This window comes from Gymnoscopelus braueri, assembly GCF_963280865.1.
Source record: "Gymnoscopelus braueri genome assembly, chromosome: 22".
In the NCBI taxonomy this organism is placed as follows: domain Eukaryota; kingdom Metazoa; phylum Chordata; class Actinopteri; order Myctophiformes; family Myctophidae; genus Gymnoscopelus; species Gymnoscopelus braueri.
In genome coordinates this window covers 12,181,422-12,196,997 of record NC_137624.1, presented here as the reverse complement: position 1 = coordinate 12,196,997, position 15,576 = coordinate 12,181,422, and the positions used below count along the sequence as shown (strand labels likewise).

At 42.5% G+C, this 15,576-nt stretch overlaps 1 protein-coding gene across 1 annotated transcript in view; it reads right to left on the bottom strand.

Moving 5' to 3' along the window:
• mmp17a (matrix metallopeptidase 17a) overlaps nt 1-5,131 on the bottom strand; it is a 106,924-nt gene extending 101,793 nt beyond the window's left edge. The window contains exon 1 of the mRNA XM_080419979.1: nt 4,868-5,131. Coding sequence (XP_080276105.1) covers nt 4,868-5,023 — 156 coding nt within the window. The 5' untranslated portion in view covers nt 5,024-5,131. The remainder of the gene's footprint in view (nt 1-4,867) is intronic.
• Nucleotides 5,132-15,576: the final 10,445 nt, after the last annotated feature.

Sequence of the window (15,576 nt, the reverse complement as noted above, 5' to 3'; positions counted from 1 at the left end):
TGGCCTCTCCCTTAGAGATAAGGCGAGAAGTTCAGTCATCTGCGAAAAACAGAGTAGAGCCACGGCTCCTTCACTAGCCACCTAAGGTGATTCGGGCAACTAACACGGATGCTCCCTGAGCGTCTCCCTAGGGAAGTCCTCCATGCACGTTGCACAGGGAGGACACCCCGTGCCCTGGTAGACCAAGGACCGGATGGGGGGATTATATCTCCACACTGGCCTTGGATTGGAACACCTCGGGATCCCCTAAAATGAAATAGCTAATCTTGTCCGGGAAAGGGAAGTCTGGAGCGCTTTGTTGGAACTGTTGCCGCCGTGACCTGACTACGGATAAGTTGTTGAAGATGGATGGACTTATACTATTGTGTATAACTTGTTATTTACTATTACTTCATGGTAAATTCGTAGTTGCAGTATATTGCCCAGAAGGCACCTATTGCACACCTGACCGCCCTGCTGGAAGGTGGTTCCTGGATTGTTTTCATGGGTGTTTTTTTCCTTGACAGAGTGAGGGCGTAAGGACAGGGGGTGTTGTTTGCTTACTTAAAATTGTGGGCCTGTAAAGCCCTTAACTTGACTTAAAACCTAACTTTTAATGATTTTACGTACTTACATATTTCACCCCACTCACAGAGTCGGACAAAACTGATAAGAACAATTTAGTGAAAGTGTTTCCTCTCCCGTCCGCAGGTGCAAAAATATGTCCTTCGTTCATTAAGCTCAGAAAGGCAGAGGAAGCCTCCATCCCAGGAGGAAAAAACTATTGATTTCATGTTAGTCTGCTGTCTAGGAGCAAATTAGACTGTTGTTTTCTATTTCATTTGCCCTTTCTCTCCCTAGTCATCCTTGTTTGAAACTGGTGGTACGGTATCTCCTATTTTCCCTTGACTGTCAGTCAGTCCAGCTTTCTCTTTGATCCCTCCCTTATCCATGGGGGGTTGTGAGCGTAATTAGAAGATCAAGGAAGGGCCAGTGAAGAAAAGCTTCCTAAATTCCAAGTCCTATGTGGATTTCATGGAGAATAGCGCAAGGTGGGGGTGCATGAGATTAAGCTGAGAGAATGTGACTCTTCTGGACACCATGTGCTAATTTGAGGCAGAGAAAGAGCTAATGATGAGAGTAGTGGTGGTGGAGAGACCATCCGTATGAGACCGTAACATTTTGAAGGGATAGAGGGGGTGAGGGAGAGAGGTGGGTGAGGGAGGGATGAGTGAGGGGAGGAATTGAGAGAAGGGTGGAGGACGCAAGGGGGGTTGAATGCACCACTCCTCTTCTCGTCTGTTCCGCTGCAGATGAGGCCAGATGGTGTTCTCATTAATGAAATTATAAAGCAAAATGAGAGTCTGTTCTTTAAGACACATACAGGTTGCCAGGGTGTGGCCCCCAATCCTCAGGAGGGGTACGAGAACAACTTTTACTTCAAACAGCACTTACTGCACACTCTCTCAGACACAGAAAAAAATCATAGCAGATATAAAGTGACAGTCCCCAAGTGTGAACAGCGTTATCAACTCAAGATTACCACTTTATCTACACAGCAAAATCGTCAGTGTTCATTTAACACTGAGTTTCAATTTAAATAGTTAAATTGAGACTAAGGCTTTTACTGGACTGACAGCCAAAGAGAGAGTTCTCAGGCAAGGTTTAAAGAAAAGTTGTTTGTTGAGACTGGTCTTTCTGTATGGACAGACAAAAAGGGTTCTGGAGCTAAATTATATGATGAGCAGAAATCATGGCACAGATTTTATTGCAACTGTAATAGTACACAGTAAAATCCTGCTGCTACAATGTAGAGGAACCAAAACGAAATGACTCTACTCGTCCTATGAGATGTAACAATAAACCTCATGAAAGAATCCTCAGTCTTGTAATAATCATATCTCAGATTTATATAGCGGTTTTCTAAGTACCCAAAGTCGTTGGGGAAGAAAAGGAACCGACTTTATTGTGTTAATTTATCCCTTTGTAACAGTTAAGAGAAATGTGGGTCCATTTGGGTACATCTACTCTATACACTCTCAGAGTTAAATGAACCCTGGGGATTTTACTGTGTGGTTTGATAATGCACTGGATAATTTTGGTGCCTGAGATAGAAAGCCGCTGTTCCAAGACTAAGTGGATGGCTTATTTATCATGTGCAATTCTATGCTCATGCGAACAGTGCGCGCGTTCGCGTTCGCGCACACACACACACACACACACACACACACACACACACACACACACACACACACACACACACACACACACGCAGAGCAATCTCTCTCTCTCTCTCTCTGACATTATCTTGCCTGGAAAGCAGCAGTGCAAGCGATCGGGAACCTCTGATATGTTGGTGGTTAAGTGTCTGTTTCGATGGACCAAATGTGCAGTGTAATGGGAGTAATAGCCAGGTTCTGCTGAGATGGGATAGCCTCCTCTAACCCTCACCAGAGCACAGAACGTCCAGCTGCTCTCCAGCGCTGACAGCAATTCCCCCTTGGTGAAAGTGGGCTGCTTAAAAACAATACTCAGCATGGATGCGAGAGTGGTGCTCGTCTGTCAGTCTGTCCGTCTGAGTCCCTCAGATGGACTTAAGAGCTGCTACACACCTGAGCCTGCCCAGTAGTGGCACACGCACACACACACACGCACGCACACACGCACGCACGCACGCACGCACGCACACAAGTGCTGAGAATATCAACTAAACACTGAGCTAAATGGTCTCTACAATATAAGGTCTGTGTGTTTCAATTTGTGTTGGATCCATCACAATGTGGACACAGGGATAATCAAAGTTTTGATAAAGGAAAGGTGAAGTAGGCTAATACAAGACAAGGTTCACTTATTCACTTCAAGAAGCTTCAATTGTATACAGTGCATTAAGAAACAAAGAAACAAAAGCAACTGGGAACAGAGAAAGGGAGGGCAGAGAGAGAGCTGGAGATTGAGACTGATTGTGTGTGAGAGAGAGAGAGAGAGAGAGAGAGAGAGAGAGAGAGAGAGAGAGTGAGAGTGAGAGTGAGAGAGAGAGAGAGAGTGAGAGTGAGAGTGAGAGTGAGAGTGAGAGAGTGTGTGTGTGTGTGTGTGTGTGTGTGTGTGTGTGTGTGTGTGTGTGTGTGTGTGTGTGTGTGTGTGTGTGTGTGTGTGTGTGTGTGTGTGTGTGTGTGTGTGTGTGCGTATACTGTATGTGTGTTGGGGTGCTCTCTTTTTCTATGAATGATGCAGTTTTGCATGTTTGCAGGTGTCAGCCTTCTTAAAGAAAATGAGAATTTGAATTTCTGTTAAACAATATTCCCTGCATCCCCACCCTTTAGGCTACTTCATACACAGTCTAACTTTTTTCCTGTTGTCATCGGAGTAAGCTACGGGGATACATCCTAGACCTAGAGACTGTCTGTAGCCCAAATGTGGCCTCATACTCATATATATTTCTCAATCAGTTTTCTGTCATTTCCCTTTCAGCCCCCACAAATGACGCATCCACTGGTTTTATGTATTAAGTAATAAAAATACATCATCATGCTTTGGCCTATTTAGCTACATAAACCTCCTGGATAATACTGTTTGCTTGCAGAGTAGCCTATTTATGTAGAGCAATATTAACCTAACCATTTAACCCATTTTATGAACAGTAGATATTTCATTTCAGTGGCCCCACTTTCTATCATCCCTTACTGTTCACAATTCACACACATTTTCTGTGTATGCAATCTGACTGTTCCAAGATCGAGGCATGGATCTGTTCAGCTACATATTTACTCTAGCACACAGCTGGTTCTCAATGGTCTGGGGACCCCCCAGCCAGGGCTCCTTGAGGGGGGTACCAGGGGGTCTCCAGGTAAAATGGACCCTTACAAGTTTTGTACACTCTCAGAACTGAATGGAGCACTAAGGCTTTTACAGTGTCAAATCATATCAATTGCGGGTCTGTGCCCTAATGAATGCATATAACGGTGGTTCCTTGAAATGAACAGGGTCGAATGAGAATCAGTGCTCTAGTCTAGCTAGCATATGTACACTCGCTTAAATAGCCATTGTTTGAACTTGGCATCAGATATCATGCTCTCTGTGTGGTAGTCAGACCATTCATTCACACGTAGTAGAGGCATGACTTGAGCCCGGGTAAAGACCTCAGGACATGACAGCTCACAGCCTGCTGTCACATGGCATTCAGGTTGTAGGCCAGTGGTTCTCAAAGTGGGGTCCGGGGACCCCCAGGGGTCATTGAAGGGGTTCCAGGGGGTCCCCAGCCAAATGATTGATAGTTAGGAATATCAACCAAATGTGTCTGTAACTCTGAGAGCGTGCAAATGGAGTTAAATTAACACTGTTGATACTACAGTGTAGACTAAGGTCCCACTCAGAGATTTTATCAAATGGGGGTCCATTGGCTTAATCCATATAAAAACTGGGGATCCTTGATATTAAAATGGTTGAGAATCACTCTATATGGCTGTAAAACTCTTCTCTTATGGGGGTCCATGGCAAATCTATTCAAACGGGGGTCCGTGGGCTAATAGCCTATGTGTCAATTTGGGGGTCCTTGCCATGAAAGTTTGAGACCCACTGCTGTAGGCTATGTGTTACCAAGTTATACATCCATGTGTAGGCTACGGCATATATAGGCAAATGCACGTGCGTAGGCTTGACGAGTAAAAAATTATATTCTTGTTGTGTATTCTGAAAAGCACTCGTGCACGTGCACTCTTTCCATTTGTCGCCACACTCGTCACATCAAATCATATACTGTATCAAAGCGTTCCCTTAATTGCACCGGGTGTGCACCCGGCCGGCGCAATTAGGAAACGCTCTGCTGTCTTGCAGGATTTAAAAATATTTTTACAATGAAATAAAAGGGGTGCGTACTATTAAAAACACTTACCACTCCCATGTCCATCTGTTCGGTCGTGAGGGAGGGCGCCGCTCTGGCCAGAGGAATGAAGCAACATAACATGGACAACAGCAGCATCTCCGGGTAAATAATCCACACGCGCCGCGCACAGTTCTTCCCCCACTTCTGGACCACGAGAGGAACCATGTCATATCATACCCCACCGTCCTGGAGGGAGGGCTGCCTGAGAGAGCGCGTTCAACCGCCGCCTTCTCGGGATAAATCACTCCAAATTGTTCTCATTTGCAGTAAAAAAAATAAATTAAAAAAAACAATTTATTTTTTTAATCAATGATTTAAAAAAATCTAATTAAACCCGTTGTTGCGCGCAAACACATACACGTATTAGGCACGTATACAACCAATAGTGGCAAAAACGTCAGATTTACTATAGAGCAGTTCAGTTTTTTCTTCTATTAAAAAAGGAAGAAATGTCCTCATTACTTATACTGTTAGGTCTGTAGCCTCTATAATCCGTTTCAGTCAGGAAAAACACTTATTACGTGTCTGTCTCCAATCAAGTAGCCTGTATAATAGGTAAACCCCGCGAGTACAAATCCGAGCTCCTACATGGGTAAAAGGCTGGAGCTGGTGCGTGTGTCGTCCACCCAGCAAGCATACAGAGGATCACTGGCTCAACGGTGAGAGCGGTAACTTCTCTAGTTGCTGGAAGGGAGGAGGAGGAGGAGGGAGGAGGAGGAGGAGCAGTAGTGGAAGAAAGTACCCACAGTTTGTAGCTACTTAAGTAAAAACAGCTCTGTAACAAGTAAAAGTACCACTATTCAAAATGTACTCGAGTAAAAGTATAAAAGTATTGCCATTCAAATACACAAGTACCAAGAGTACTCATTATTTTGCAGAATGTCCCATTTCACAAGTTTTCAAATGTATAAAAGGTATACAAATCTTTTGAAAATAGTAGATCTACAAGCATTGCAATGCATTGTGAGCTTGTAGATCGGCTATTTTCAAATAGCCAAAGTTTAAATAGGGCAATGCATGTTTTGTAATAATAATCCAAATCTACAAAGTAACTAACTCAAGTTTCAAATAATTGTAGTGTAGTGGAGTAAAAGTACAACATTTGCCTCTGAGATGTAATGGAGTAGAAGTAAAAGTACTGAAAATTGGAAATACTCTAGTAAAGTAAAAATACCTCAAAATAGTTTTTTTGATGACTGACGAGTAGACCTAGTACATCGCAAAAAGACACATATAAAGTGAAATTGTCATTCGGAACAGGTCGATAGACCTAGAAGTAAAGTCATCAACCTGAAGCTATAAATTACTATGAGGCATCAACTAATTTAGTAATAGTTTGTATGTGAAATACAAATTTCATTTTATTTTGGTGTGTAAAAGACCTTTGCCAAGTAATTTGCAATTTACTTATGATGGTGTCACACACACCGAAATAGCAGATCTACAACATGTTCCCAAGTCCCAACACATAGGCCTAGTTAACTTCAGTTTTTGGTGACAAGGGATTATTTCAATCAGTGTAGTCTCTGTATTGTTCAGATGTATGTATGTGTGGGTGTGTATATGGGGACATGTGTATGAGTGTGCATCTGCATTATGCTTCAAGATTTAACCGAATGATTCATTTTGAAGTCGCAGAGGCAGAGAGACTTTTGTACTCAAGTCTCAACATCATTTCAACAACACAGCTGCCAAATAAGAGCATCAGCTTAGTAGCTTAGTAGCTTAGTGAAATTTGTAAATTGTATGATAGCTTAACCCTCATGGTGTCACATGCTGAAAATAGCAGATCTACAAGCTCATCTACAAGCTTTTTAGGTTTAAGATCAGTTCTCGTCGGCAAGCAAAACACAGTTGTGCGACTGAGGAGCCTATAAATTGAGCATTCATGATGTTCATGCATGTGCACATTCACACATCAAAGATAATGGGCTATTATAGGGTTAAGACCAATGACCTCAAAGTGATTAAATCTGTCAGTCTTCCTCCATTATGCTTATATTAGGGGAGAGAAATGTTCATGTTCATTAGGCATTATTATGGATTATGTATTTGAACTGCATTTAATGCGTTGAAAAGTGCACTAGCGTGGGTGTATTCTCGCCTACCATAACCATTTTTTCTGCTCACCCCCTGGAAGCTGCATGTACAAGTCAAGGACCTCACAGACTCACAGTTTGACTGAAGGATGATGCACACCTTACAGTAAGTATCTTAGCAACAGGTGCATAGGAGAATAGGAAAATCCAAGAGTAAAAAGAGACTGATCCCACGCGCAAGTTCATGACTGTGTGTGGGATCACTCTTCTTTTACGTAGGGACCTCACAGTGACAAATAATCTAACAGTGAGCATGCATGCCTCAACTATAAATAGTCAAACAATTTCATCGCACAGTTGAACTGCGTTGCTTTTGGGTACGAATTTGTGACCAGAATGATATGCTCCTTTTAAAGTTAAAGAGACCAGGGGCCCTACAATCATTGGATTAGAAACCGTAGATCATAAACGAGGCTGCCCTAAAACTGATTCTCAACCCTTTTAATTTCAAAGACCCCTATTTTGATTTGCATTAGGCCACAGCTGCCCACTTGATTAGATTTTTTTCTTTGCTTTTTACCCAATTTAGTCGTCATGCCAATTAATTCCTCCCCACACACATTTCTGGGTTGTCACTGCTGCTATATCCTACTGACTCGGCTGCCAGTGAGGAGCCCCCACCGGGAGGAAGTAGAGCCTTCGTCCTACTCCTCTCGCCCAACACTCCCTGCAGACAGCTGCCACCCCAGCCCGTATAGGATTACTTGCAGTGACAAATATCACCCTCCTCGCCCGGCTTCCCTCCCCCGAACAACGGCCAATTGTGTTCGTGAAGACGCTCGACAAAGCCGGATGCACCACGTGGATTCAAACGCACAACCTCTGTAGGGGCAGGCATTACCACTGCGCCACCCGAGCGCCAGTTGATTAAAAAAGAAATCTAAACATTTGTTTTGTTTTTTACATTATTTGGTCCAATATGGTCTGTCTGGTCCCTTAATTCCCTTACTGTCTATATTATAGCTGGGAACCTATAGTAAAAAAAAAAGGGAAAAAACAGCGCCCTCTGCTGTTTTTTTCCTCTGCGGAGCTCTGAATCTGTCTTGAGAGATTAATATTATAGAGATAACAGTGAAACTCTGATCAAAACAGCCATATTTGTACATTCTCTAGCTGTATTTACTTGTAAGGAGGAAATGGTGACGATCAATGATTAGCTGCATGGGACCCCCTGGAACCCCCTCAAGGACGCCTGGGTGTGCCCAGACCCCGCGGAGGGTAAGGATGAGAACATTTATGAAATGCAGAGTGTGTTGGCAATGGCAAGATGGAGGTATTACTGTATACACAATGAAATCCAGAATTCCAATAACTCTGGTCCATTTTCAGAGTTAAATTACAGTAAATCTCCTGATTTTACTGTGTAGAGCCATACAGTATGATGTCTATGTCTATAATACGTAATAAAAAACAGCAAGTTACATGGTAAACAATGAAGTAATTGGCATTTAGCAACAAACATTTGATGGTCTTATTTGGCAACTGTGTTAGTGAAATGATGTTGAGACTCTCAAGTCTCTCTGCCTCTGCGACTTCAAAATGAATCATTCTGTTAAATCTTGAAGCATAATGCAGATGCACACTCATACACATGTCCCCATATACACACCCACACATACATCCATCTGAACGATACAGAGACTACACTGACTGAAAGAATCCTTCCTTAACCTTGCATTACTGCCACTAAATGACCTCCATTATTATATTGTAGCCACATGACCTGAATGGAGATGTATAACGTAAAATCTGGAGAGTTAATGTAGTGCCATTTTTACCCTTTCAAAGTTAAAGTAACACTCCAGATTTTACACATGCAGCAGGCAGCTAGATACAAATCAAACTGTAATGTTCTGTGCTGAAATTATTGTAACTCAATTTCAACTGAAGATTGAGTTTGAAAACTTTTAATAGATTTATCATTAATTTTCTTAGCTGATTAGTCAGCCAGTGCTACATACTGTGGCTGTTTTTGCCATTTAAAGTCAGGAGCTCCAGGAGCTACAGAGGAGTGTGTTCAGGGAGTGAACTGACACCTAATTAAATACACATATATCAGTAGGTTCTTGCTTGGACTGAAGAAAGCGCATGTGCTTCTGAAATGCAAAGACGCTTTATTTTCTACCCCTCATTACGCTGTGATTTCCACTACAAAAGGGCCACCATTACAAGAAAGCACAAAACCATTTGCTAAACTGCAGAGATAAACACAATTACATGAAAATCTGAACATTATAAGGATGAGATAGATTATATACACAGTGAGATAATAATACACACAGTAAAAAATACTGTACACTGTCACATAGTACACTCACTGTGAGATATACAGTAGAACTAACAACACGCTGTCAAATACAGTCAGATAGTACAAACTCATTGTCAGATAAAGTAAACAGTAACACACTCACTATCTATACAAGTAAGACGCGCGAACGCGGTAAGCGAACGCAAAAAAAGGAAAAAAAGAAGGAAAAAAAATATTTAAAAAAAAGTAACCAATAATTTTTTTTTTTTTTTTTTAAAAATCTGCGTTAAAAGGAGCATCTTAGAAAAATACAAATTCACCAAAAAAAAACTTGGAATGTTTTTGAACAATTCAACAAAGTGTTTGAAGTGCCTGTTTCACCCACTTCCGGGGGGCGGAGCCAAAATCCGAGCCCGATGTATTTGTTCGTAGACCCCCACTTAGGGGGGGTAGAAAAAGTTTGGGAGCGATTCGGGCACTTTTCATTTAACATGGGGTTTCAATGGGGAGTTTTTAGGAGCCTTCTCCGGGGCGTGGCTTCCGGGGGAAGGGGCGGGCTTAAACGCAACCTTGACAGGTGTGTTCAGTTTTCAAAGACCTTTCATTTGATGTATGGTACGTCTAAATTGGACATTTACTTATCTCAGAGGAGCTGCACACAGGCAGTGCACACAGAGACACAGAGAGAGAGAGACACAGAGAGAGACACAACCCAAGCAGGGTTACATAGTAAGCTCCACTTGGTCGGAGGCGCGGCTTCGCCGCGCCTCCTCCCGCGTTCGCAATCAGTGGTTCTCAAACCTTGGAAGCCAATCTTAGCCAATCAGGATGGAATATGAAAAATCTGAAAGACCTGTTTTGTTTAATGACTATAGAGATACTGTACACCGATTTGCGTGATGTTTGGACAAAATCTGTAGGAGTACTGTCAAAAATTGTGTTTTGCAAAAATCGGCCTCCTTGTGGCACTATAACAGGCAGGCCCATGTGAAAAAGATATACTGTAGAACTAACACGGTGTCAAATAGTACACTCTCAGATAGTACAAACACATTGTCAGATAAAGTAAACAGTAACACACTCACTATCTATATCAGTGGTTCTCAAACTTTTTCATGTCAACGACCCCCAAATGAATATGTATGTGTCTGGCCGCAGACCCCCATCTGAAAAGGTTTTGTGCCAGGGACCCCCAAACGAGAACATTTGTGTTTAAAAACATCTAAATTATGACACACCTTAGTCAAAGTCAAAGGTGATAATTGCATGTGAACCTGTACTTTTTGGCTCAGATGACCGTAGGACTGGAACACAGACATGGATGGATTACAATGGAGAGAGTTCAGCCTCCCCTCGGAGCAGGACAACACTAGAAACAAAATGGAAGATCCAATAAAAGTTATGTGTGATTAGGAAAAGGTGGGGTCTAACGATGTGACTTAACGTAGACCTCAGATTTCATGTGCTTCATGACCCTCATTTATTATGTTAATTACCTTCCAGTCCTTATTAACATGTGGCCTCCTCTAAATATACAGTATAACTCAAATACACCAATAAGTGATTGATTGGTATCAATGAACCATTTAATATAATATCAGCTCAGTAGGATTCCCAATTAATTAGCACACTAACCTCACAAGCAGTCACGCAATCACTCAGCATGCTCAGTTCAAATTGAACTGATCATACTTTTAATTATGTGCAATTATTCTAGATGCGCACATGTGCCCTGCACACCCACTCGCGCATGCATGCACACCCTTCACCAGGCATTCAAAGCTCCATATTCAAATCAGGTATGGCATCAACGGTCTTGGGAAAGGAATGTGAAAAAAATATATATATATATATATATATATATTCCAGACTAAAGCAGCATTCAAGTTTTTATTTTGAAAACATTAATTTATATCATGAATTACAAGGAATTCATGATGAATTAATGCTTAATTAACGCTTAAATAATGTATTAAGTAATCATAAATGAATGCTTAATTACGGATACCTTATGAGCAAGTGTTACCCAAAGTTTTACACAGATCGGTGCAGTTATTGGTAAAAACATGAATCGGCCTGTTATAGTGCCACCATGAGGCTGATTTAAACAAATTCAAGTGGTATTTCTTCCTCGGCCTAGTGGGAATGTGTGTGCAAAATGTCACGGAAATTGGACACTGTGTTCATGATTTGAGGCATTTTCTTCAAAACTGAGAACTCCTGCAAACTTTGGAAGCCAATCTTAGCCAATCAGGATGGAATATGAAAAATCTGAAAGACCTGTTTCGTTTAATGACTATAGAGATACTGTGTACCGATTTGGTGGTGTTTGGACAAAATCTTGTAGGAGTACTGTCAAAAAATGTGTTTTGCAAAAATTGGCCTTCTGGTGGCACGATAACAGGCCCATGTGAAAAATTTGGTCAAAGGTTCTGCTCTGGCATAGGCTGATAATCACACTGAACCTGCGTGGAGCTTCAGTCTGTCACTGGCTCCAGTGTAGGCGATTACAAGGGGGAGGGGATTTGAATTTCCCTAGCCAATCACAAGAGATCCACGGATCCGCCTACATCTGATGTCATCGCACAGCTTGTTTTAGCAGATATTCGCTCATTGGCTTGTCGTTAGACCCACCCCCACCTCCGACTCTCATTGGACAATACATTTTTGTACCGAATAAATCCTAGTTTCACATTACAAGACCAAGAGAGGCAGTTCACTCAGAGAGTGGGCGGGGTCTATGGTCTGGAACCAGGCTAGCTCTGGCATTCAGGGAGTGTGTGTGCACAGTCTCGCTGCGATCAATGGTGCCGGAGATTAGCTGTTCACAGACGGAAGGACGGACGTGCACAGGGTGCAAAACATAGTCTCGCCATGCCTTTGGCCTGGCGGAGACAATAAAACCAAGCATTGTTTGTTCACCTATCTGGATCTGGCCATAGCGCTTTGTCAACATCACAGACTATATTCTATCTTGCAAGTCAGCAAGGGAAGAATCATCTTGAACTAGTCCATACCCAGGGATGTCTGCATCCAAAATGCGCTCAGTACGCGTAGTTACACTTTGAGGCTTTGTCACTGTCTTCACATGGTAATGGTAAATGCCTGTGTGAAAGTTCAGATCAATTGCTCAACCCATTGAAGGAGAAAAATGCAGATGACAGACAGGGGTTCTTTCATTTTATAGTTAGATGGTGAATCCATCGTTGCACATAGACCCTGCATCAATTTGGTCGCAGGCTTCGTCCATGGCTTGAATGAGGTAGCCTGGAAACCAGACGAATCTGCCATTGCAAAATAGAATTGCCCTCGGCAGATTTGGTGTGGCACCGCTCAGTTGTGATTGGCTTTCACTCCCTCCGAAGTAGTGAGGGACCAATCAGGGCCCAGTATGCAAATGTAGGGCGGGTGCATTTTTTTAATTTTCCCCTTGGAAATGCAGGTTCCACACAGAGATTCCAGACAGTCTGGCCATGCCAGGCTATGAATGAGGAGTATCCTGACACAGTGCTGGAGATTATAAAACTTTCACCTGGGGAAAAAAACTGGAAGGGAGAGTATGTTGAGAGGTATTGAAATGAAAATTGTGGATGCTGATTAAACCAGTTTTGGACCAGAACAGATCAGTGGAAAGTTACATTGTCCCAGTATTTCTGCTATGATGATGTTGTGTAGTCTCAGCCAGGACACCAGAGTGAATGTTGTCAAGCCTGCTGCTGACAGTGTGTGTCTGTCTTGCAACGTTGAGATGCAACGTATCAGTGGTTTGCGTAAATGTACAATGGTAATATTTCTTCTCAGGCATTTGGGTTGAAACAAAGCATTGGGCTGTGTTGTAAATTGCCATGGCGGTGGAGGATCCCATTCCTGTTCTTCTTACTTTTGTGAGGTTACAACCCAGCATCATCCATGAAGACAAAATTCATATGGGATTGCATCAGCATGCATCCATTTGCAATGTGCAATTTCCATTGTGTGCAACTGAAGCATACATTACTCACATCCACATATGCATGCCACAGGACATTTGCTGCAGAACTTCTTTCAAATGGTACTCAATAGAGTTGTTTCATCTGTATGTGATGTTTTTTAACCACATGAACCCTAGCGCAGTGGTTTTCAAAGTGGGGACCGCGGCAGAGAGGCCAATTGGAGTGGGGGGAGTGGGGGGGGGGTAAAGAAATAGAGTGCCTAGAGTGCCTATCTTACCTTAACAGCCTGTTTTAAGAGCTCTTCAGAGCAGCTTTCCCTTTCAGATGAAAATCAGGTTTCAGTCACAGACAGAAAATGTATGTGTTCTACATGTCAATTCAATTTCAATTCAATTTGATTATAGTGCCAACTGCCAAATCACGTTGTCTAAAGTTGTCTCCAAACACTTTACATAATACAGCAGAGGCCCGGCATTGTCTTACCCTGAGCAAACACTTTTGAGACGGTATCAACGAAATACGAAAAACTCCCCCTTGTCATACATGCTGTCCGTAAGAACCGTGGGCTGACATGGGGACTGGAGGGGGAGACAGATTCGTTTCATAAAATTTTCTATCAGTCCACCTGCGGACTGAACTCAACCCGCCGTGCATTCACCGTACGTTAGCCGTTTCTCTCTGATCCCTCTTTACAGATATACAGAACCAAATGGACCCAGCCGTTCCTTATCACACACATAAATAATATAGCAAAGTGCAGCAGGGGGAGAAACTCAAGTTTTGAAGATAATGATTGTTTTTGTCTAGTTTGTGGACTCAGGTTTAGTGACTTTTATCGTGTTTCTGCTCAGTAACGGGACAACTGGGCTACATGCTAGCCCAGCTAGCCTACATGAAGTGTTGCTTAATTGTGTGAGAGAAATAAGCGATCTACTAACTCACAACACGTCGCAGTGCGTGAGCTTGTAGATCTGCTATTTAAAAAAATAGTCGCAGCTACATACTCTTGCAACTGCCATCGAGTGGATGAATAGGTATATAGGCCTATACGTTCTGGTATTAACATAAGAAAACGTATTGGACTATGCTAGGTGTAATAAAGAACGTACGGCCGTCCTCACGCCTGACGCACGTTAAAACCCGTCTACGTGCACTTTGAACATATGCCTTTAACTGGAAAAAACCTCAGGCAGACCCAGGCTCTAGGGTGGGCGGCCATCTTCCTTGACCGTGTCAGAGAGGGAGCGAGGAAAGAGACAGAGACAGAGGGAGGGAGAGATGGAGAGAGATACAAGTAATGTCAATGTTTCCCGGGTTATATCAACAAAGGCCTGTCTTTCTGTCTAGATACATGTCTTCTCTTAAGTGATGGGGAGAGTGGGGCTGCCCTCACTGTGTCCTTTCAGTGTGTGATTATTTTATTTTTTCCCAGCTACCGAACAGGTCTCCCATCCTCGCCCTCTATGGCTGGTGTCTGTTAGTGACCACCTTGCCGAAGCAGCGGAGCGAGACATAATTCCTGCTCTCACCTTCTTTCGTCGGTCACTTTAATACGAAACGTGTTCTGTGTTGGGAACGTGTTCCTTTTAAAAAAATCTGCGGGATCTCAGTGTGAGCCACTGTGCACAGTAAAAATCCTCAGTGTTAATTCATCCATTTGTAGCTCTGAAAGTGCTCAAATGAACACTCTGTATTTTACTGTGTGAGCCATCAATGATTTAAGATCAACAGCCATCTTCTTCATCCCGACATGAGCCGGCGCCGCAGGTGTTCTGATAGTTCCATTCATCACAGAGAGGAGACCTGATAATGCTCTGTGATGATCACATTTCACAGAGCATTATCAGCTCTCCTGCAGCTGCAATGGACAATATTCCTTGAAAGTTCTATCCGCCTTACAGTGGCAGTATTTCCATTCCTTTGCCATAGATACTACTGTATCTGTTTGTTGGCAGCAAATACAGTAATGCCTGGCTTTATCTCCTATAGAAAGCAGTTCTACTTCTGTCTTCTGTCTACTTTCTATCTTGTCCAGCGTAACAGTAGATGCAGTCTTTACTACAGTCTGTAGCTTTTCTAACTTGGCTGAATACTTTATGCTGGCTTTCCAGTTCAATTAGTCTCGTCTTCGTTAAATTGATTTACTTACAGGAAGCAACTATACCACAAACACATGCCAAGTTCAGATTGGTAGATTAATAGACAGACAGACAGACAGACAGACAGACAGATAATTTAGACAATTTAGACAATTTAGATAGATTGATAGATTGATAGATTGATAGATTGATAGATTGATGCAAGCTAAAAGTTTTAGTCACTTTTACTGACCACTCTTGCTCTAACGAGTGTACTTCGTGCCCCTATTTTTACTTTACAGTAACATTTCTGTTTTATGTGGTACCTGTGGATTGGCCTGTGCCGAATCCGGTAATGTCT